The sequence below is a fragment of the Catharus ustulatus genome, chromosome 2 (genome assembly GCF_009819885.2).
Source record: "Catharus ustulatus isolate bCatUst1 chromosome 2, bCatUst1.pri.v2, whole genome shotgun sequence".
NCBI lineage: Eukaryota > Metazoa > Chordata > Aves > Passeriformes > Turdidae > Catharus > Catharus ustulatus.
This window is the reverse complement of record NC_046222.1, coordinates 121,047,811-121,072,374: the sequence shown is the minus strand read 5'-3', so window position 1 is coordinate 121,072,374 and position 24,564 is coordinate 121,047,811. Positions and strand designations below refer to the sequence as shown.

Here is a 24,564-nt window from a genome sequence, read left to right as displayed (position 1 = left end):
CCGCCCCGCGCCGCGCCCGCCCCGCGGCGCTTTCGCGGCTCGCGGCTCGCGGCTCGCGGTTCGCGGCTCGCGGCTCGCGGCTCGCGGTTCGCGGTTCGCGGCTCGCGGCGGCGCTTTCGCGGTTCGCGGCTCGCGGGTCGCGGCTCGCGGCGGCGCTTTCGCGGCTCGCGGTTCGCGGCTCGCGGTTCGCGGCTCGCGGTTCGCGGCTCGCGGCTCGCGGCTCGCGGTTCGCGGCTCGCGGCGGCGCGTTCGCGGCTCGCGGCTCGCGGTTCGCGGCTCGCGGCGGCGCTTTCGCGGCTCGCGGTTCGCGGCTCGCGGTTCGCGGCTCGCGGTTCGCGGCTCGCGGTTCGCGGCTCGCGGCGGCGCTTTCGCGGCTCGCGGTTCGCGGCTCGCGGCTCGCGGTTCGCGGCTCGCGGCTCGCGGCTCGCGGCGGCGCTTTCGCGAGCGGCGGCGCTTTCGCTCGCCGGGCGGCGCTTTCGCGAGCGCCGCTTTCGCTTGCCCCGCCGGCAGGGCTGCCGCCGCCGCCGCCGGGCTCGCCGGCCGCCCCCTCCCGTCTGCACCGCCGCCGCGTTTCCTCGCCCTGGCCGGCACTGCAGGCCCCCGCACCGCCGGGCTCCCCCACGCTGCTGGCCCCGATTATGCTGGGCTTCCCCCGCTGCCAGGCAGCCCCACCCGCCGGCCTTCCTGCTTCTGCCATGCTCCCCTGCACTGCTAGCCCCAGTTCTCCCGGGCTCCCCCGCCCTGCTGGCTCAGGCTCTGCCGCCCTCCCTGCCCCGCCCTACTGGCTCAGGCTCAGCCGCCCGCCCCCCACACTGCTGGCCCCGCCTCTGCCAGGCTTTCCCACCTCTGCCGGGGCCGGCCGGGCTCCAGCTTGGCTTGGGGCTGCCGCGGGCTCTCACTTCCGTGTTGGCAGCTTTTAGAATTTTGTTAATAGATTAGCCGCCCCGGAATATTAGCCGCACTTCCGGGTTTCCACCAAAATTTTGGTCAAATTGGTGCGGCTTGTATTCGTGAAATTACTGTAATTATCAATAATATATATACTACCTAGAGTGGAGTGCATGCTTTCACCCCAGTTTTAGGTAGAAAATATGGCATCATCTAAAGATGGAGCTGGAAGGACTCTGAATGATCACTTGAGTCTTTGTTCTTTAAACCAGGTTCACCTGTGCCTGCACAATTTCAAACAGATGTTTCCCAACCTGATTTTGAAGATTTACAATAAAAGGAGATTTTGCAACTCCCTAGGCTTTAGAACCTATTCCACTGCTTAACTAATCTCATTATTAGAAATACTTTTTTTTTAACCTAGCTTGAGTTTCCTGCTGCAGTTTCAACCCATAGCTTCTTTTCCACTCTATTAGGAACATGAAGAATAGATTATTACCTTGATCTTTGCACCAGTCTTTAATCTACATGAAGTTTTATTATTCCTTTCCCCACCAGTACTCTTATCTTTTTACAACTAAATAACTCTGCTGCTTTCAACGTTGTCCAGAAATCCCATTTTCTCTATCAGTTTCTCTAATAATATCTTCTGTTATCCTTCAGACTGTCTAATGATGGTCCATAGCTTTCTCACAGTTTCCAAACCTGTACTCAACAATTCCAGGGATTCTCATTTGGCTTTTCAGGACAGGATTATAAAGGCTGTTAATGTTCATCTTGGGAGGCACAATAACCTCAAAATCCTCTTCTGAAGAATCGAGAGAATTGCTCTCTGCACAGTACTTTTGCAGTTGGTTATTCAGGGAACCCATTCTCTCGTTAAATTTTATCCAACTTTTTCCAGACCAATTTCCCAGTTCATCAAGACCTGCCTGAATTCTGCTTCTGTCTCCTGTGTACATGCAATCCTCCCCCTGCTAAATTAAAAGGCAGCTTCTCTATTTCATTATCCAGGTCAGCAATGGAGCCACTGAACAGAAGTGGGCTCAGGAGAGACACTTAGGCTGCTCCCTCCTGCCCACAACAACGAGCCACTGGTTTTGCAGCCTCCCACAGAACAGCACTGAGTTTGTTATATCTGGCCTGAGTTAAATCAGTGAAATGGTGTTTGCATAGCTGGGTCTCTCTCAACAAACATCCGTCCTCTGGGCTCAGCTCCACTGCTAAATGGGAGGGAGCCAGGAGCTGAGTTGAGCACTCCATCCCAGTGATCCACACTGATCCTTAACTTGGATTCTAGCTCAGTTTTGTGCTGCTCTAAATAGCTCCTTTCAAAGCGGTTGTGCTTTGGAGGGGCTCATAAGTACAGATTGACATCAGTGACCATCACATCCCCCTGGGGCCAGGTGCTGCTCTTTGGTTTAATCACTGGTACAGATGAGGGCTAGAACAAGAGCTGAGCTCATTAGTGATTACAGTAAGTCTTTAATTCTACATGGTAAAAAACCAATGGTCCCCATCTTTTTGTACAACTCCATCACAGAATTGTCTGCCTTGTCCTAACTCAGGCATTGCTGCTCCTGGAAACCACAGAATCATCAAGGATGGAAGAGAACTGAAGTGCCACCATCACCCAGCAGCAGCATCACCCCAAACCCTGTCCCCAAGGGCCACATCCAGGCTCCTCCTGTCACACAGACAGTGACTCCAAACCTCCCTGGGCAGCTCATTTCAATGCCTGACCATGCTTTCAGTGACATTTCCATTTCTAATATGCAATCTGAACCTCCTCAGGTGCAACTTCAGGCCACTTTGGACATGGCACAAGAGACTGACTCCACCTGGCTAAAATCTCCTTTCAGGAAGTTGTAGAGAACAACGAGGTCCCTCCAAAACCTTCTTTTCTTCAGACTGAAGAGCCCCAGTTCCCTCAGCTGCTGCTCCTAAGATTTGTTTTTCAGACCCTTCCCAGGACACACTCCAACCACTTCAAGATCCTTTTGTGAAGTGAGAAGCCCAAAACCTGACACAGAACTCGAGGGGCAGAGAGTACTGAGATGTTTTATTCTAAAATCACATTTTAGAGTCTCCTGGACGCACAAGCTATCCAGTACTGGGGGTTACACTAAGTTGTTTCTACCTGGAAGCAAACTGGGGTAATAAAAAATCAATACATGTCTCTATTTATAGAGAATGAACTTCAAATTCTGCATCCCCGAGAAGAGCAGACAGAGCACTGCTGTGCCCTCTCACTGAACTCCCTGAAGATGTGAAAGTCTGCCTGAGGTCACAAATTGTACTTTTCTTGAGGACTGCTGGCTTTTGCCTTCCTTTCACAGATGGACACACTCCCAAAGTTCCAAATAACCACTGATCTGGGCTATGGCCTCCAGTCAGGCTCTTGGCTGCCACTTTGGTCTAACAATGGTTTCTGATCAGGTGCTGGCTCATGTTTGGAAAGGTGGCATCTGTTTTTCCACTCAGCATTTTGAAGGTAACTGTTGGAAACAGAAGCTGTGCACAAAAGTGAATGCAGCTGACATATAACATAGCAACTTTATTTTTTTTTCACCTTCATTGTGGAACTAATATGTTAGAAAGTTTCAGATGGAAATTTTGGGAAGAACAGAGAAAATCTTGCCAATCCAAAGAATCCCAGAATCCCTGAGGTTGGAAAATCCCTCCCAGCCCAGGCAGCCCCAGCTGTGCCCCATGGCCACCTTGTCACCCTGAGTGCCACCTCCAGGTGCCACCTGCAGGGATGGGCACTGCAAACCTCCCTGAGCACTTCCAATCCCTGAGCTCCCTTTCCATGGGGAAATTCCTGCTGCTGTCCATCCTGAGCCTTTCCTGGTGCAGTTTGAGGCCATTTCCTCTTGCCCTAGGAGCAGAACCTGACCCATACCTGCCTCTTCCCTCCTGTCAGGGAGTTGTGCAGAGCCAGAAAATCCCCCTGAGCCTCCTTTTCTCCAGGATAAACACCTGGAGCTCCCTCAGCTGCTCCTAAATTCTCATTTCCAGGTATTACACCTGGAAGGAAACCCACTGTCTGGACTTCCAGGTAGCCCAGTTAGGGTCCAGCACCTGCCTGTCCCTTTGGAGCAGCACCTGGAGAGTCCCTCTGCTCCTGATGGGGAAGCAGTGTGTGGTGTCACGGGCTGGTGACCACAGGAAGGTCAGGACATCAAGGACTTATTGTCAGACTGTATTGATATCCCTGGGTGTGAGACAAGGGAGTGAGACAAGAAGGGAGGGTTATGAAAAAATCAATATCAAATTTGTTTTGGTAGGGCTTTACAAGGAGACCTTTTAAAAATCATATAAACCAGCACATCTTCAGAATCAATTTATACTCTGTCACATCCCTCCTGAGGTCTGCTCGCTGACAAAAATAAGATAGGCAAAAAATGTAAAGTTGACAAAGCAATTAAAATAATGAATGTACTGGGTTTGGGAGCTGGCACCAAAGATGTGAAACAACGACAAAAAGGCTAAAAATAGAACATGTGGTATATTAAAAAGACACATTTTAAATGCTGTCCAATATAAAGTTTTAAAATAACCCCCAAATTATGCACTGTTTCTATGCTAAATAAAGCACACAGGAATTAATAAGCATAAATATCTTCATGCTGTAAAAAGGGCTATATAGATACAGTGATAAATACTGCATGTAACACACAAATCAATGAACATAATTTTAAAACCTTACAGAATCTGCTGACTCAAAATAAACTTCTGTTCAACAGTAACTTTCTCTACTCAGCCAACTTCTGCCAGCTACTTCTCCCTTTTCTCCAAGGAACTTCCAGCATCCCTCTAATCTCTGAAAGATTTGCAGTATGCAACAACAAATAATTTGTGCCTTATAACTGCATCAAATCTATTTTCCAAAGTTTTCTTTTATCCAAGTCTTTAATCTGGAGAGGAAATGAGGATCAGAAAGTGTGATGCAAACTCAAAGCTAGAATTTAGACAGATCCTATGCAAAATCAACAGAAAACTTGTGTCAGCCTTAAAAATCTGAGTGGAAAACACCTGGATGCTGGGAATTTATGACAGCTAATAGTTTAAAGACCTAGGTTAAGGTAATTGTATCTGCTTCCACATCTAGTTTATGTTGCAGATCAGCTAGTTTAAGATAAGCATGGATACTTTCTCTAGACTGAAAAAAGAGAAGGGAAACTTTAAGAAGGAGATTTATGCAGTTTATCACACACATCTAGCTTCTCTCTTTAATGAAAGGAAATCCTTGATGACCCCAAAATAAGTATTTGTGACTCTATGGAAGGTGTCTGAAGTCAGAAGGATTAAATCCCACTCAGACTCTGTGAATTACAGACCAAGAGCAGCAATTACTCTCTTCTTCCACAGGGCAGCCCCAGAGTCTCCTGTGTATGCTGGTTAAATTACATCTTATATTTCCCCTTAGAGAAGTCTAACAGGCTAAAGAATATGTTTCTCACAGTAAAATAAGCAAATCAAAAAGATCAGTAACTGTCTGCCTCAGATGTCCAATATTGATTATGTTTCCAAGTAAATTGACTTGGGCTTTGGCCAAATATAAAATTATTTCCCTCTTCTCCATCCCTACTTCGAAACTTTTTTACCACTACCTATTCCAAATCTAACTGTTTCACAGAAATATGAATCTCTCCTGGGCTTTCAGCTTTCTATATCCTTTGGAGAAATCCAGAAATGCAGGTTACAGTTTTCAAAGATTCTTTCCAACACAGCTACCTGGGACAGACTGTAGGGTTTGCACTATGAGATAATTCCTAATCATCAGCCCTATTCCAGCACTGGGGTCTGCTTTGTGCTCTGGTTCCTCATCCAGCTAACCCAGTTTATCATGACAGCATCACCTGGGATCTTGGCAGGAATATTCTCACTCCATTCATCTGATTCAACAGTTCTGGAATTTCTCCTTCCAGCCCTCAAGCTTCTGGTCTTTTGAGAATTCAGTCAAAGGTGGGTTTGAGGGACAAATAATCTCTTAGCAGAATCCCACAGCTAAGCAACAGTTTCATCAACCAACATTTCAAAACTACTGTCAGGATTAAAGACCAGAGAATAAACTGGTTCTTATCTGAAATCTAGGGTTCTAAATATGTACCTGTATGTTTTGCAAGTTTCTTGTCATATTTGCCAGTCTTTGGGTATTTGTGCTAGAAAGTGAGGAAAAGAGCTGAGAAAATACAGACCAGTAAAATCATTTGGATGTCAATAAACAGTATGACATCACCCAATCAGAAATACAGATATTAAAGCCTATTTTAGCATGTTGATTAGAAAAGTGTATTCATTATGATTGTTATTGCTGTTTGGGCTTTGCTCATCTGCTAGTGGGTCACTCATTAATAGGAGCAAACAAATTAAATAGGATTTTCCTGCTGTTTCCAGCAAAGCAGGTCATTAATTTGTGCATCACTCTTTCTCCACAGAAAGCCTGGAGATTAATGGAAAGGAGTTATGTAAGTAGAAGTGCCTATAAAAGGATAATAAATGGAGACCATTCTCCTTTCTCGGTGATTTTCCTTTTCAGGACACAGTCAGTTGGTTCTTGTCTTTCCTCCACTCATGTGGAACTCACTTAAGATGTGAAATAAGATGACCTCTCTCCCACTCTCTCATTTCCTGATAGTGAGAGCTAAAAGCAGAACTTGTTTGGGAGACTGTGCATAGAAAGTGTTCAGATGGGAGAGACAAACAGTCCTGCCAGTGGCCTAAAATGTCACACGAGTTTTATTGGAGACTTCTAACTCATGAGACATCTTGGTGTCAGTTTAATGAGTCTCTTTTCCTCAGAGAATTGCACATTAACTCTACCACTCTGGTTTCCCTAGTTTTATACAGATTTTGACCAACTTTTCCAGTTTTAAACTGCCATACAATAACAGAATTGAGGTTGGGAGGTTCCTTTGGAGGTCACCCAGTCCAACCCCCTTCTGAAAGCAAGTTAAATTGCATCAAGTGGCTCAAGGACATGTCAAGAGTGAGCTATTGATGTTTTCAGTGCATGGAGATGCCACAGTCTGGGCCCCAGCTTCAAGAATTGACCAGGATCCCATGGTAATTTTTTCCCAGAATTTCCCGTATCAAAAATTCCCTGTCCTTGTGCACAGGCACTTTTTTATACCTTAATGCACCAGGAAATCCTGACCCTTAACCTTCCTTCTCCTGCCCTCAGCACTCTCCTGCTTCTTTAGGAAATGCTTTTTACCTGTTCTGAGATCAAAGTTCCCCAGGTTGGCTAACCTGTGTGTCAGTATTTCCAGACACTTTCTGACATCTAAATTTTATCTAATCTAATCTAATCTAATCTAATCTAATCTAATCTAATCTAATCTAATCTAACTGAATCCCAGTGATTCTTCCTTAAGTATTGTACTCATCTGAATGCAACAAGAGATTGGTGGTTGTTTTTTGGGAGGGTTTTTTTTGGTCTTTTTTCTTCAGAAAACCCCCAAATCTCCTTTTTTGTTGCACTTTGAAAATCCCTGGCAATGCACATCTCCAGCCCAAGGCAGGGAGTGCTGGAGCAGCCTCCTGAAGCTGCACAACCAGTAGGAACTGAACCAGCCCAAATTTTTCTAACTTAAATTCTGGCATATTCTGTTTCTTGTATTTGGAGAATGAAGGATCTGTGAAGTCTCATATTTCTGTATTCTTTTCCTACATTTTCAGAATAAAAAAGAAAAAGTTTTGCCTAATTATGACTGTAGAATACTATAGACACAACAATTAAACAGTGTGAAATTGGATCCTTGCTTGCCCTTTATCTTGGCCAGAAAATAGACTGCAGTGGAGAATCTTTTCCATTTTTCACACATTAATCATATTTGTGGTTTGAAACATCCCAGGCAAGCACTGTCCTTAGGGCTCAAAATATTTAAAGAGGAAATGCCTTTTGTTCTATACAGAGGCAGCAGAAGTTTTAAAAGCTTCTGCCTTTGCAGAGCAAGAGGCAGCAAATCTTCATTTTATAATATGTCAGGGTTGTATAAGCGTTATGTTTGTAATAAAAATATGCAAAATACAGCCAAAAGAGTTAATTATTTTTCCTGTTGGTGACTTAAACACAAAAGCAGTGTTCTTGTGCAGAGATCTGTTGTTAACCTGTTTAAAGTCTATTGCATTGACTTGTTCTCAGCAATAAAATACAATCTGCAAAGAATGCTGCCTCCCCATCACTTTACCTTTATCCCTGTCCTTTTTTCTTTCTTCTCACTGATGCCTGAAAACTGAGTTTGCCTTTCTGCTTGAATAGCAGACTTTTAACAAAGTAATTTTGCAGCCAGGGCTGTGACTGATGGATGAAGTTTTTAGGGCTCCATACCTGCAGCTACAGCACTTGCAACTTATGGTGGCAGAAGAGATGATAAAGACACAGGTCTTTTATTTATTCTCCTCCTCATCCCAATTTAAGACCTCTCCCTCTGTCAGCTACTTGTCTCTGCCAGCAGTGAATCAAACAAGAACTTCCCTGGATATATTGAGTGTATCTGCACAGCAGTGCTGGCATTTGAGCAGCTCTGCAGCAGGCTTGTTTCACTGCAAAGCAGCTCTGAATCAAACAGCTTTTTTAGCTCACAAACCATGTCAGAATAAAAGATAACAAAGCATTTTGTTAGAAATAAAGCTGAGGGAGTGTGTCCTATATTAAATATGTCCTGAGGGCTTGCATTTGTTTAAAAATGTCCAACTTGGCTTCTGGAAACTGAGCCCCAGTGTAATTCCTGCCTCACTCAGCACACAGGGCTGACACAGAAGATCTCTGCAAGCCACAGCTCCTGCTGATCTGCAGAACACTGGAACAGGGACTCACAGATACATGTTGAACATATTTTTATATATATATATATCTGTGTGTGCATGTATGTGTTTATATGTACACACACCTGCATGAAGGTAACAGCAGGATCATGGAATCACAGAATGCTCTGGGAGGAAAGGGACATTAAAGATCATCTGTCCTGGGGGCACATCAGCAATTAATAAAAAGCACAAACACCTCCAAGTACCTCTACCTGGGCATGAGGTATGGTTCCATGATGGTTCACACATCTCCCTGCATAATGAACACCACAAAAATACAGCAGTAACATTCTGTTCAGGCCAAGAAAAGCCAAAAAAGAAGAAAAAAAAAAACCCTGTTCTTGTCATTGTCCATCTCTGAGGTGTTCCAAAAGGTAACCACAAAATAGGAAGTTTTGTATGTGAGAGACTCACATGGTAGAGGATTATATTTTTAGCGGAGGATGTTTATTTTCTTGAGGATGTAAATATAGGAAAAAATGTTGCTAGCAAAGCCCCAGGAAGAAGCATTGCAGCTTTGTGCAGGGAAAGTATCTGGAGAAGGCAGCAGCACCATCTGGTGTTCTCTCCAAGCCCCCAGAGAAGTGCCTGATCCCCACTCAGAGCTGTCCTCTAAACTCTGACCTCTTTAACCCACTGAGTGCCACAGAAATGTATGAACTGTGATGGAAAATCTCCAGATATTTTACATTTAAAGGTGTGCTAAAGATGGTTTGGTTTGCTACAAATATGAAATTAATGGATTTAGGAGACAGTAATCCCAAAACATCAATCAGAGAATCACACAATGGTTTGGGTTTGAAGGGATCTAAAAGACCACCTTGCTCCAGCCCCCTGCCTTTGGAGGCAGGAAAATTTCCACTTGCCTGAAGCACTTTTGGAAATTCCTGGAACAACATTTTCCGTGCCTATTAAACCAAGATTGCATTTTTTACCTTTGGTGGAAAGTCCTGCTTTAAACTGAAATCCAAACTTTGGATGAAATCTAAATCCAAACCTCAGATACAAAATAAATAAGTATTCTTTTCAATTCACATGAAAATAAATATGCATGGGTATTTAGAAAGAGCAATTGGCCATTGTGTTTAAAGATTGCTGAATTTCTTTGTGATTCAGAAAGGAAGAAAAATAACCTGATACTCCATTCAAATTTCCTCCTGTCACTTTCTCAGCAAGTAAAAGCACATAGAGCTAAAGTGGGCAAATACTCCAGGCATAAATAAGCCTATTCAAAAGCAGATATGTTTGTTTATAAGTCATTATGTTCCTTCACACATGAATTCTCAAGCCAAGAAGGCAGGAACTTGGATGAGAACAGGGTAAATAAATACATGATTCCAGCTGCAACAGGGCTTGTGCAGCTGGTTCTGGAAAATGTAACTTGTTACATTCTAAACTAATTAAACCTTGAAAAATACTCCAACTGTATATTTTGAAATTATTTGTGAATAATTATTTGTGAAAAAATTATTATGTTCTGCAATAGGTTTGAAACAAAAATTTTGATGGGCGGAATAAACCAAACTGAACTCTCCCTTCTCTCTGTAGGTCCTGGGCAGGCAAAGGGCAGGAGGGGAAGTGCAGGGAGAAGATGAAGGATTGATATCTGCTCTGCCAGCCCTGCACAGAGGGCTGTGGCACTTACTGTGGGGTAGGGGTGGGAGCAGAACACGGTGTATTTCCTGATGATGCCGTTCAGCTTCAGGGGAGGCAGCCAGGACACAAACACCGTGGAGGCTGAGGCAGCAGCTGCTTTAACTCCAGCAGGAGGGCCTGGAACTGGAAAAGCAGAGAGTGTTAGAGTGGCCCAAGGCAGATATTCAATCACCCCAGTGTAGCAGAGGAGTTAAGAGGAAAAGGGAGTGTGCTGCTCTGGTGGCTGTGCCCCCATGGACTGAGATGGACACTCTGGCTTAGGGAGCAGCCTCCTTCTTAGGGAGAAGCTTTGGGGGGTGTGACCCCATCCTTAACAGAGGAGAAACTCTTCTTCAGAGGTCCCAAAGCAGAACCTGCCACTGATGGTTAAAATTCTGTGAAGTATCCCCTCCAGCATGCATAAAATCATAGAATGAACCCAAGAATGGTTTAGGTTGGAAGGGAATTTAAATATCTCCCAAATCCCTGCCATGGGCAGAGACACCTTCCACTAGAGCAGGGTGCTCAGAGCTCCATCCATCCTGGCCTTGGACTCTTCCAGGGATGGGGCATCCACTGAGAAACCTGTGTCAAGGCCTCACCACTCTCACAGTAAAGAACTTCCCTAGGTCCAACCTAAATTTCCCCTTTCAGTTTGAACCCAAATGCACACGTGAAAATATCTTGTCCGTGCTCACAGAAATTGCCAAACAACACATTCTGATAAATGGCCAGCTTTGAACACAACCCATGCCAAAGTGTTGGAAATAATACACATGTGGACAGTTTAATGGACATCCAGAGCAGAGCTGTGAATTTAATGAAGTGGAGTGCAAATGAGCAGTTTGCACTGCCTGATGTGACCCATGGCCAGCAAGTGCCACCATGTGTGAGCAGACATCTCTCCACACAGAATTCTTGTCCCTCACCCTGCCCTCAGCAGCTCAGACCTCTCTCTGGCACTGCAGTGTATTTATTTCTCTAATTACCACAGCTATCTATATAACCCATCAAAATGATCACAGAGAAAGAGCTCAAAACCTCCAAACCTCCTGTCTAAAACCACGTGGAAAAAGCTCCAGCTCAGAAATGCTAAAATCTTGCTGTGTAATCTTAAGTACATCCTTTTGCAGCCTTGCATTTTGGGAAAGGTTTTGATTGCATGAGCATCTGCTGTTTTTCAAACACACATTGCACTGTACAATGCTCTCCAGCTTTGGAAACACTCTTTCACTAACATGCAAAATTGCTAGATATTTTTTCCCTGCATGCTGGAATATCACATTACATACAAGCTTGTACTTAAACAAAACAAAGGTTACATTTAATATCATAATAAATGAGCTTAAAATTTCCAGAAAAACACACCTTCCCTGCATGCTGGAATATCACATTACATACAAGCTTGTACTTAAACAAAACAAAGGTTACATTTAATATCATAATAAATGGGTTTAAAATTTCCAGAAAAACACACCTTTGAAAATACTTGAAAACAAATAATTTGAAAGGTATTTTAGCACTGTGTGTGGTCAATACTTATGTCAAATTATTAAAATAGATGTATTGAAAATTGCTAGATAGGTTATTCAAGACAGAATGAAACAGTTTTCTGGACTTTGTTCTCTATAGAACAACTGCTTTGTGAGGAATCTGCTATTTTTGTCTGATCTCAAGTAAAACTACCAAAAGGTTAAAATCTCTAATTCAATTACCATTGCAATGCTTGATCAGCTTTCTTTACTTTCACAGAAAACAGTTATTGTGCAGTAGAGGTCCCTAGACAAAATCCCTTGTCCAGCAAGCTGATATTTGTAGATAAATTCAGAATCTTTGTTCTACCTCAATTAAGCAAGCAGTTATTATCCTGCTACAAAACTTTGCCCATAAAGAGAAGCCAACCAGCCTGGCATCTAAATTTGCCCATCTTTTGTGTAAAAATGATGTGAGGAGACCATCAATTTAAAATCTACATAGGTGGTCCTGGAAGATGTGAGAAAACTGACAGGCACCACTCAGTGCAACATCTCTGGATGTGCATTTTCTATTTATAGTGTGCTGAGAGAGCTAATTAGGCATCAAGTGAGAACGTCATGATGATAATTGCATGCAAACCCAGCCCCTCGCTGCAAAGGGGCTAATTCAGTTAGCAGCTCTATCCAATGCAGAGTAAATATTGATGCTTGACAGCATCCAACTTGTTATTTATACCCAGCTCATTAGAAATGCTATTTGCTCCTGCTGCTGAGGAGTGAAAGCTGGCTCTCCAGGGTAATTACCTAACCCACAGGAGGATTCCTTTATGGATAGCAATGTTTTTTGGAAATCACTTCAAATAGATGGATGAGGTTAATGCAATTTATTGTTAAATTAGGGTGGGATCTATAGGGACAGGTTCTGATGGTAATTGGTCATGGCTGTCGACTGTTGAGGGATTAACTCAGAATTCATCTGGCATTTTCCAGTCATTGGGTCCATGTGGGAAACATTCCTTGTCATTGCTGTGTTGCTGTCTGGTGTTAGACCAGCAGAAAGAGGGGCCAGAAAGAAAGTTAGGAAGCCACACAGTAAAATTTTCAACCCAAGGACCCCTCAACCTCACTGGCAGCAATTTTTGCAGTGTTGCAAAAATTCTTCTGAATACTCAATTATTAGTCCTCTTTTTGCTGCACTGCTGGGTTGTGCACATGAAAGCTGTGTGTCATTCCACTGTGTGTGTGGAAGTGTTTGCATTTCCTTGGCACGAATCCTGCAGAATCTCATCTGGTGCTTCACAGACCCCTGCTGTTGTCTGTCCAGAGGGTAAAGCCATTGGTCAAACCCATCCCCTGCACCTCATAGGAGTTATCTCAGCATTAACTGAAGCATTTCTTACTAAACTGGGTTCCTTGGGAATCTGAAGAAGTTGTGGTTGGGGGATGTGGTGGCTGGAGAGGAAAATCCTGAGCCTTGCCAAGCAAATTTAAGGTATTTTCCCTCATTGCCATTGCATCCCCAGCCTTTCTGGCTTCAGTCATTACAAGCCAGCAGTATCAGGAGCCATGAGCTCTTTTATTGAATTCTCCCTGGACCTTTATTTAGCACACTGACTCTCACAGCTCCCAGAATGCCAAACTGAATTTGCACCATTCCATAGATTTTCTTTTTTTTTTTTCCCCCATGGTCATCAGGTGAGAAGCCAAAGGACAACCTGGGCTGAGCACAGAGAAGCTGAGGATTGCTTCTAAACAACTTTGCAGCCTTCTAGGGAGCAGATGTGGCAAATTTAAGATCAAAGATGGCCTCATTCTCCAGCTAGCAAGGCTTTGAAAAACACGGAAATAGCATCCTGCTTTCATGTGGAGGAGAACACTCTGTATTCCTGACAGTGCAAGTGGAATGCTAAAGCAGAGCAGGCAATTATCCTGATATGACAGGGCTGGGAAACAGCATTTAGATGTGCCAGATAATGGGGAGGAGCTCCAGGAACTTTCTCATTCTCCTTTTCATAAGCAGAGAGATTATCACCATTTTTCTTCACCGTGCTGAGCAGCAGGGAGGCAAATGCACAGACTGTGGTGCATTTAGGAGTGATATCACAAATAAATCAGAAATCTGAGCCTTGTTCTGTAATAGAGTTTGAATTCTGCATGACACAGGGCTACTCCATTGCTGGTTGCACTTAGAAAAATAAAAATAAACTCGATTCCTGTCTGCTGCCTGTTTGTTCATGTAGATATCCCACCTACAACACAGATCTATGCCAGCCAAAACCCATCCACACGTGAATTTACTCTGAACTGGCCTCATACTAAGCACACCATTTCTATCAAATCCTGCCAGTTTCCCAAGAGGAGCATTTTCTATTCTGTGCCTTTTGCTTCTTAGTCAAAAAGATAAAATTGGAGATCTTTACCACTAGAAAAAAAGTGCATTAAGAGGTCATCAGGGGCAATTTTTCATCACAGGGCTCAGTCACTCTCATCAGCTGAACAAGCCCAAGCAGAGCTCTGCTCCAAGGAGTACTGAACATGCACCTGACTGGATTTCTGCTTAATCATTTTAGAATAACTGTAAAGCTTGCCAGATACTCTCTATGCCTCTCATACCAATGGTCAGGAAGCTTGGTGCCCAGGGAGAAAAAGGAGAGGAGCAAAATCTCTCTGGATTCAGGCTTTCTGTGGCACACAAACAGCTTGCTGTGCACAGGAATGCATTTTCTCAAAAAAAAAAAAAAAAAAAAAAAAAAAAAAAAAAATTAAGAAAATCTTTCCTGGGATGGGGGCTCTGGGGTCTGTGTCCTCCTGTGATCTGCTCAAGGTCAGGCCACTGCTGCCAGCCAAGGTGCTGTGACATGTTTCAGGCTTGTTCAGGCAGCAAATTCCTTGTTTCAGCTGTAGTTTTCTCATATTGCATTTGCAGCACAGGAGCAGAGAGGGAACTTGTCACGCACGCTCCCTCTTGCTACAAAAGGGAGAAGCCTTTCAAACTGCATTTTGATCACAGCAGGGAAAAGAATTGGAAGAGCTGCTTTAATTTTTAATGGTTTATTAAATCAAGTCTCCAGGTGAAGAGGATGAGCAGCTTATTAGAAACTGTAAAGTGGAAAAGGTAAGGGATAAAACCAGAATGAATTTTTAAAAACTGGACATTTCCTCTTGGCTTATTTTTCTACCAGGAGGAACTCCAAAAAGAGCAGCATCTTTTCTGAAGTCAACCTTCAGAAAAGGGGGAGGAAAAACTGGATAAAACCTATAAATATGATCCCATTGAAAGGAAAGCTCATTCCTTGAAAGCTCATTTCCTATTATTTGCTTAAGTTGTTCTCACTTCCTTTGCTGATCAGCAGCAGTGTCTGACCTCTGGTGTCTAAAATCAGTATCAAACATTATAAGAAATCAAAGTATCAACACATTCCATCCAGGATTCACTTGCTGGGGAACCCTTATTTTGCCCCATTGGAGATTTCAAGCCTGCTGAAGAAATTTTGGGTTGATGTCTTTAGCTGAACACCAACACAGAAGTCACAGGAAGCCCCCAAAGACTTTTCCAGTAGCAGTGGAAAATGCTGCACCATTGCTTTTACAATGAAAAGTTTCCTCTCATGTAAAAAAAAATGAAAAAAACAGAAAGGAATTAATGATGTGATATAACCTCATAGCAATATTGATGTGGAGAGCTTGGCAGCTTCTTTAAAAATATGCCAGATTTCCAGATTTTACTAGAGAAGAGTGGAATATCTTGTGACATAATTTTAGCCAGAGAAGATCTGGGAGCAGAGATAGAAGGTTTCCATTTCTAAGCTCTGTTAAGATCCCAACTTACTCATGTCATTAAATGCCAAGGAAGTGCTTAAACTCGTTTCAGGGCAGGATCTTTTAGGTGCATTGGAATTAGTCCTTCTGAATAATCCTCTACAGAACACTTTCCTTAGAAAATTACAGTAGAAATGTCCATTCTTCTGAGGAACGAACACTTGTTTGGTGCTTGGAGTTTGGCAATGTGAATCCTCTTTTCCTCTTTATCTGTCACACCCTTCAGGATGTTTAGACCCAGGATTTTGGGTTTGGCTTAATCTTAACTGCAGGTTTCTGTACATTCCACTCAAAATCTTTCCTGCCCTTAATAAAAAGTTGTGAAGCTGAAGTCATTGTATTTTCTGGTACACCTTTCCATTTAGTTTTCTGGACAAAAGATTTAATGAATGGAACCAGTGTGAGGCATCAGAAAATCTGGAAAGTTTTGTCAGGCTGCCTTAAGGTGAGTTATTGCTGGGCAGCCAGGAGGATTAAAAGTGAGAGATGAGCATTTGCACAGCTGCCAAACACAGTCTGAGGCAATGTGCTCCCCTCAGCCTGCCTGATCCCAGAGATGGAGACAGAAAAAGAGCCACCACCAAGGACTGGGATGAGCAAATGAGGAAGGGATGGGCTAAGGGAGAAGGAGGAGAAGGGGAAGGGGAAGGGGAAGGGGAAGGAGAAGGAGAAGGAGAAGGAGAAGGAGAAGGAGAAGGAGAAGGAGAAGGAGAAGGAGAAGGAGAAGGAGAAGGAGAAGGAGAAGGAGAAGGAGAAGGAGAAGGAGAAGGAGAAGGAGAAGGAGAAGGAGAAGGAGAAGGAGAAGGAGAAGGAGAAGGAGAAGGAGAAGGAGAAGTTTGAGGCTTCTGACATGAACCAGATGTCCCCAAGACCAGCCTGTCCCCAAGCTCCTGGAGCAGTGTGGGACATTTCATCCAGCTCCTGGTGGCTTAAATCCCACTCCCAAAGCTCAGGGCTCAGAGCCTTTGTGTTCAGAGAGAATTTAGGGAATTTAGAATGCTGGGATCTACTTGACAAATGTAACTTGAAAAGTAACTTGAAAATGCAGCATGTGTTTTACAGTTGTCTTACATTTTAGACGTTACATTTTAGATTTTTTTTCATTTAAATAAATCCATCTACTTCCAAGCACTGGGTGTCCCAAGAGCATCTGAGTCCAAAGTAACTTTTAAATGACTTTAGGCTGATATCAGAAAATTCAGTGTTCAGACACACAAGTCTAGAGCTGAGCAATTTTCATTTACTGCATCCTCCCTCTGGACACAGCTACAGCTGGGGCCAGGTGACCTTATAATGTATGTAAATTTTAGAATGAGTCCCTTAATATTTAATTGGAAAAAAATTAATAACTTTCATCACATAATTTTTTATTGGCAAAAAAGCACCATAAATTCATCAAGTCAGTTAATTTACTGAACCTGCTCTCTTGTCACTTTTGTAAATCTCATTACAAATAAAAAAAGTTGGCAAATATATTCATATCTTCACAAGTGACCAAGAAAGTAGATAAATAAGAAAGGAAAATCCATTGACTAATTTCCTTGAAAACATATTGTGTAACTCATTAAACAATATTCAAGTAACCTCATTGACAGGACTGTGAGCATATTTATCTATACCACAAAAATTCTTGATCCAGTTTTTCAAAAGCATTTAGTGGATCCAAAGTACATTTGTACATCTCAGAGCATTTTCAAGGCATTAAAAAAGGTTAGGGACAAAACCTCCCCTGAATTTAGAATTTAGGTTCAGAAATAGAGCAGGGCACAGCATCCTACTGAGGTGAGCTGAAGTGATTATAATGGTTACAATTACAATAAAGTGATTATGGAATCTCACATGTCTGTGTCTGTGTAGTATTAAAAGTTTCTTAAACTTTCATTGTTAGGAATTGAATTTTCCATGCTTTGGTCAAGGAACAAAGGTAAGACATTTTTATCCTTTATTTTGCGTTTCAGGGAAGAGGTATTGGGAGGATTTATAAATATATATATGTGTGTATATATATCTGTATGTATAAATATATATAGACTGAAAATATTATTCCTAGTAGGATCAAAGCAATGTCAGACAGTTCCAGAACAGCCTGTCCTCCCTTCCCTCATTTTCACAGAATCTCAGAATGGTTTGGGTTGGAAGGGACATTAAAGATCATCCAGTTCCACCACTGCCATGGCAGGGACACCTCCCACTGCTCCAATGTCCAACCTGGAACTGAACATTGCAGGGATCCAGGGGCAGCCACAGCTGCTCTGACAATTCCATCCCAGCCCCTCCCAGGGAACAATTCCTGATTCCCAAGATCCCATCCAACCCCACTGTGAAGCCATTCCCTGTGTGCTGTCCCTGCAGCCCTTGGGAATTGTCTCTCTCCAGGTTTCCTGCAGCTCCTTCAGGCCCTGCAAGGCCACCCTGAGCTCAGCCCAAAGCTTCTCCTGTGCAGGCTGAACAATCCCAGCTGTGCCAGCCTTTCCTCCCAGCAGAGCTGCTCCATCCCTCTGCTCATCCTGGGGCTCCTCTGGGCTCTCTGAGCAGCTCCAGCTCCTCCCTGGGCTGGGGCAGGGCTGAGTTTTCAATCTCTGCATGTCTGTGCACAGTATTTGCCTGAGACAAAGAAACATTTCTTAGAAGTGGGAATGGAAAATGCTTTCCCTCCTTACCATCCTCCTTTGTGCGGGTGAAGATCTGCTCGCTCCTCACTCCATCCCCAGCTCGGGTAAAAGCCAACACCTGGATGCTGTAGTTGGTGTATTTTTCCAGGCCATCCAGCTCCAGGGATGGCTGGGTAGTAGTGACATTCTTTATCTCTCCCAGCTCTATAAAATAAAATAAAAAAGGAAGTGGAGTTACTGCCAAGTTCACTCTTCTTCCAGGTGTTGATACCTGCTGTGGAAATCTTGGGTGTCCCAGACAAGTAATGCTTCATTATTACAGAACAGCAATGAGTTATAATGAATTAAAATGAATTCATTTATGTCCTGACCTCTTACTATTTGAAGCAGACCCACTTTTCATTTTCTAACTCTTTTTTTTTTGGTTGCAATTTAAAAAAAATATGATGAAGAGAATTGAAGAAATTCTACAAGTAATGAGATTTTTCATAAAGAACAGATAACAAGAAGAGATTATTGTGAAACATCCCCTAAAGAAAAAAAATGAGAATGCTGGTTATCTTCATAAAGATTTTCTGGTTATGAGAAAGACCATTTCTCATAAGGAAAATGAAGAAAAAGTCCCCTTTATTTTAAAATATGCAGCAAGTGCTGCTGCAAAGCACTTGATAGCAGCAATACTGGCTAACAGTAGATTTAAACACAGTAAAATCAGATTTACTTGCAGAAAGATGATGTACTTCATATTAATCTCTTTTTTTTTTCAGCAAGCTAAGAAGTACAACCCATATGGCAAAAAAACCCCAACTTTAAACATATTTAGGGCAGCAAATAAAGTTGAATAAATAAAGAAAATCCAGTTTTAAGCATGGCATGAACATCATATTTTTTTCATCATGTTGTGAGACATCACATAGGAGCTTAGATGTGATAATATCCACACAGGATCTCATCCAAAACTACAGGCGTCACTGTAAACATTTAATTTTATGCCCTACATGTCTACATTTTTTTCTGTATGCTTCTTATACATTTTTAATCTTTATTTTTAAAGGAATTGGTGGTCGATTTCCAAGTATTTTTGAGTCTATCATTAACATCAGGAATAATAGGCCTTTGGATCTCATTTCCACTCCAAATTCCCCTTTCCACACTAACAGAGGCCAGGATTTGCACAATTGCATGTTAGAGTGAACTGTGGTTCTGGTGGATTAAACCAAAAGAAGGGAGACAGCTGTGAAAAATCCACAGGGCAAGTGGGAATAAAGTCATGTGCATCTCAAACCTACTAATTTGTTTGATTTACAACAAAGTGCCATACATGGAATTATCATCACGCAATAAATTGCAAATTAGTAAAGCATCACAATTCTCCTTTGATCCTTTCACTCAGTCTCTGCTCTGGAGCCTATTTCCCCAGGAATTATGCTAAGAGTACAAAGCACAACAGAAGAAGCTGGCATGGAAATAACAAGCTTTTCCCAAAGAAAATTCCCTTTTTTGCCCTCAGCTATGGAGAGAAAATGCATCCTATCAAAAAATAAGTGATTGCATATTGAGCAGGGAGAGATAACCAAAGAAATTATAGTGAAAACCAGGTTTGGGTTGGTTTGTTCTGCATCCATGTCACCACTCTTAAAAAAAATCCTGGATTAAAAAATTCTGGACTTTGTAACTGAGGTGAAATTTGCTCAGGTTGTGTTGGGTACCATGGGATGCCTGTGGAGTGTTGCAAACCCATTGTTGGGATCCTTCCCTGATGTTCCTCCAGGCAGCTTTGCTGCTCTGTTAAAACTCTAGAAAAAATTTCTCCCTCACAGGTAGACAAAGTTTTCACTAAACAAAAAAAATAAAAAAGGAAGCAAAATGCCTTCACACCAGAGAGAAAATGATATAAAGGCCACATAGAGGTTTTTAGTGGTAACAGATTGGTGTCTCTCACCTCCATCCAAGAGGTTGGCCCAGTAGATAACCCTGAATCCCTGCAGGATCCCGTTCAGGGTTTCCTTTGCCAGCGTTGACCAGGAAATGGAGATGGTTTCTGGGGATGTGGCAGTGGCTTGCACATTCCCTGGAGGGCAGCTGGGCACTGGAATAAGATATTCATCATTTTAACACAGTGAAAACAACTCAATATTCATCTTTTAGCTACCCTCTATTTTTCTCTCTATCCCACCACACAATATTTAATTACCATCACACATTTTAACAGTGGAAATCCTTTATTCTTGCTACAATCCACATGTTTCTGCAAGTGCAGCTATTTTCCTTGGAATGATTTTTGATGTACTGTTTCCCCAATTGCTGACTTTTCTTTTAACAGGCTTTCTGTTGCTTCTTTCGAAATAGAAGTGTGTTCTGACACTGAAATGGGCAGAACATTCTGTAAGCAATTTAAATATATTTTTAAAAAGTTTTCAGCCAACTTTGCATCTTTGTAGACAATTGCAATTTAAATTTGGAGGAGAGAGGAAAAAGTGGGCATATATTTAAAAAATTGGTAATAATATATTTTTGCTGATATTTAAAAAAATGGGAAAATCAAACAAATCTAAGGCATGTTCTGTTGGCCATGTTGTGCCAAAGCAATACAGCAGTATTAATAACTGGCATTGCTTTTAAAGCTCATGGCATGTTTAATTCTAAGAGGGACCCACAACTGAGTGACAACCAAAAAAAATTCCCAGGAAAAGTAAGCATGCTGGATTCTGAAGGAAAAAAAATCCCATTTATTATAATATAAAATATATGCCTGTGTGAGCATGCTGCCTTTTGAGGTCTTGCAGCAAGCTAAGCCTAGAAGCATTTTGAGTAAAAAAAAACTATCAGTCTTTCATGAATAGCCTGCTTTAAAATCTGTGGCTCCTGAGGATTCTAGATGTGGGATATTCTATTTTGTCCATGTAAAAGTCAGTTTCAAGCTGGCACTGGTTTCAGGACACTGATGTTGATTTACAGTAGCTGAAAATCTGACTTTTGTGGCCTTTAGGATTTTAATTTGCTGTTATACTCCTCTGAAATACTGAACTCTTTTTTTTTTTTGGATATGGGATCATTCTCTTTCCACTAGAGGACTCCCTCTCATTATGAGAAGTCCTTTTTATGCAGTTTGAAAAAAAAAAAAAAAAAAAAATCTATATTGTTCCTTGAATTAGATGGTGAATTTTGCCTGAAATAGCAATGATTTTTCTGTCACTGGATATCCTTGAAAAAACACACATCTCTCTTAAGATTGACAACAGTGCAGCACAAGAGCTCTGATTACACAGTAGATTCATTTGAAAACAGTAGCAATCAAACAAAAAATACAATATTGCTTCACCTTTCAGAGTTTCACTTCTCTAAACTATGATGAGATCACTCTGGAGCAACGACGAGATCACAACAATTGCAAATATGTGAACACCAGAGCATTTGGCTTCTTAATGGCAGTTTTGGTCTCAATCAACATCATTCACAGCAGGACAGATCACATTAGCAGGGTTATTTTTATTTACCTGGCAAAATAAATCCATTCTTGCAATGAAAATCAGACAAGCTCTTTGAGCAGGCTCTTCTGTTACACCTTTCCATCTAAAGACTGATCTTTTATCATCCCTACTTCAATCCTCACTAATCAAACAAGAAATACAGCAAGACAAAAAGACATAAAATAAAAGAATATTAATAATATGTCCCATGAGAGCTGTTAGCCAAGGACCCACCATCCTCAAGAGTTGTGGTGATGATTTCCTGAGAAGAAGGTCCGATGCCGGCGCGGTTACAGGCCTGTACCACCATGCCATACTGGGTGAATTTTTTCAGGTTGTTCAGTGTATAAACCTCGCTGTCACCAGTGGTGTCGATGCTGATGATGTTGAACTGGAAATTTCCCCCCGCGCTGTACTCCCGGTAACCGATCTGGTAGCCACGGATAATTCCGTTCTGCAAATGCTTCTTTGGAGCCTGAACAGAAAATGGGAAGTTACACATTGAGTGCACACATCCAAAATCAAGTTGTTCCCACTAAAATTTTTGGAAAATAAAAACCAACAAACCAAGTTTAACTTTTATTTTTTTTCTACTGAATGCAAGTCTATCTCTAGGCAGATACTCAAAAATACTTCCTGCATGAAACAGCAACTTTCTTCAATCATATAAATTTCAGGTGGTTTTTTTTTTCAAATCTGTGGTGAAAGACCTTTAAATGGTTCATGCACAGAAAAATCCAATCAGGAGCCACTCTTGAGTTTGAAGTTATGAGGTTTTGTTCTCTTTTCAGGTGAATCAATCCAAGCTGAGTTGATAAGGGTATATTTGCATTCCAGGCCACCATTCACTACTAATTATTTTTGCCAGGAGCCCCCACCTTGTACTAAACCTTTAAGAAGGCATTTCCTGATCTGTGCAAGGCAGTTTATTCAGTCCCATGCATTAGGAAAATTTTATGCTGTGCTTTGAAATATGCTTCTGTTCATTCAGTGTGTAGTGCAGAAAGATGATTAGATAATGAGTGCTGAAGGTAACAATGATTTGGAAAGGAGGGATTTGCATACTGAATAGCTGCAATATATCTGGCATCCAGGGATATGGACAGCACAAAATGCTTGGCCATAATTATGTGCCACATTTCTCAGGCACAGTGCAAAATTCCCTGCTCCTGACTAGTGGAAATCATTTGTGTGCTCTGCAATATAAAATGTGATCTAGTGCAAAGCAGAGATTTTCAGCTCAGGAAAAAAGCCATTTTTGACAGTAATACCTAAAAAATTCTATTAAAATACTATCAGACCAATTTCCATATATGATAATGTTCCTGCCTGATTTTCTATCTATATGAGGCATAACTAGTATAAGCATTTTAAGGCACAGTTTTTAATCCAGGAGCAAAAATCTCTTTCCAATCCTCCAAACCTCTTTCAAACTCCCAACAGATGCCCAAAAGCTTATCTGTCTCACTGTCCCACAAAAAGGCTCTTTGTGATGTAGTTTATCACCAACAGGTTGGAATGGCTGAGGTAGCAACTTCTGTTGCTTCTATATCCCATTACAATGGCTGAGGAACAGATTCTCAAGAAAAGCACTCATTTCTGCCTGTTTTGGGGAGTTTATAGTCTGCTGGACATAGTAAAACCAGCCTGAGATTTGCCTTTCATCCACCACCATCAAAACAATTTCTGTGCAAAAGCCCACCCCCTCTAAAATTTAAAATGTATGTCAGTGTATGGAACTGATTGAATAATCTCTTCAGTGTGGGACACAGGATCAGCTGGAATTCACCCCTAACACACCAAGCTTTAGCTTCAAGCCTTGGAAAACATTCTTTAAAGTCAGGGCGAGCCTAAGATTTCCTCCCAAGAGCCTTTGGAGTTGTTATGTTAATTAGTCCAAGTTCTACTTCCCTATTGTTCACTTCTGTTCATATACGGCATTGTTTCTAGAATATTCCACCCCCAAGACTAAATACTGTGACCCCTCCCTTGTTTCTGGTATTTGGACCTTGTCCCTATGTGTGTTTGGTTTATGGGCATTGTCCCTATTTTATTTCTCATTAATTTTCTTTTCAGGCACTCCTTCATTCCCACTCCTTTTTTTTTGTTTCACACCACATTCACCTTGAAGTCAGGGTACCCCAAGATTTGTCATAGCCACCCTCAGTGGGACATTTCAGAGGGTTTTTTACCCTCCCTCTTGCCTCAGAAAGAGGCACAGCACTTGAAGTGATGGTATAATTTCAATTCCCATTGTATTACTTTGATCAGATGTAGCTGATCAAATCAGCAGATTCAGATCTTGAGATCCTTGTAAATCACATGGTAGGGATAAGGATTGTGTTTTGGGAATCTAAGAATATAACTGTTTCCGGTTTGAATATTTCTCTGGGTTTTTTGGTCAAAATCTCCCCGCTGCTTTAGAAACATACAGGTCATTTTATTATCAGAGCCCTTTGTAAGTGTGTTACCCATTCTGGACAATTCCATGGCTTTGTGATCTTTGAATGTTTGCAGAAGAAGACACTTTTGAGCTGGGGGTGGAAACTAAGGTCAGATTTTTGTTTCTGTTTGAGTTCAGATATATTTATAGAATCTCAGAATGGTTTGGGTTGGAAGGGACCTTAAAGATTATCCAGTGCCACCCCATCCATGGCAGGGACACCTCCCACTGTCCCAGGCTGCTCCAGCCCCAGTGTCCAACCTGGAACTGAACATTCCAGGGATCCAGGGGCAGCCACAGCTGCTCTGGCAATTCCATCCCAGCCCCTCCCAGGGAACAATTCCTGATTGCCAAGATCCCATCCAACCCCACAGTGAAGCCATTCCCTGTGTGCTGTCCCTGCA

General features: G+C 42.2%; 1 protein-coding gene across 1 annotated transcript in view; it reads right to left on the bottom strand.

Moving 5' to 3' along the window:
- Positions 1-24,564, bottom strand: part of LOC117010994 (Down syndrome cell adhesion molecule homolog) — a 114,350-nt gene that overhangs the window by 67,170 nt on the left and 22,616 nt on the right. The window contains exons 6-9 of the mRNA XM_033086197.2: positions 21,952-22,192; positions 20,190-20,336; positions 18,296-18,451; positions 10,352-10,485 (exon numbers count right to left, since the gene is read on the bottom strand). Of these exons, the coding sequence (XP_032942088.2) occupies positions 10,352-10,485; positions 18,296-18,451; positions 20,190-20,336; positions 21,952-22,192 (678 nt within the window). The remainder of the gene's footprint in view (positions 1-10,351; positions 10,486-18,295; positions 18,452-20,189; positions 20,337-21,951; positions 22,193-24,564) is intronic.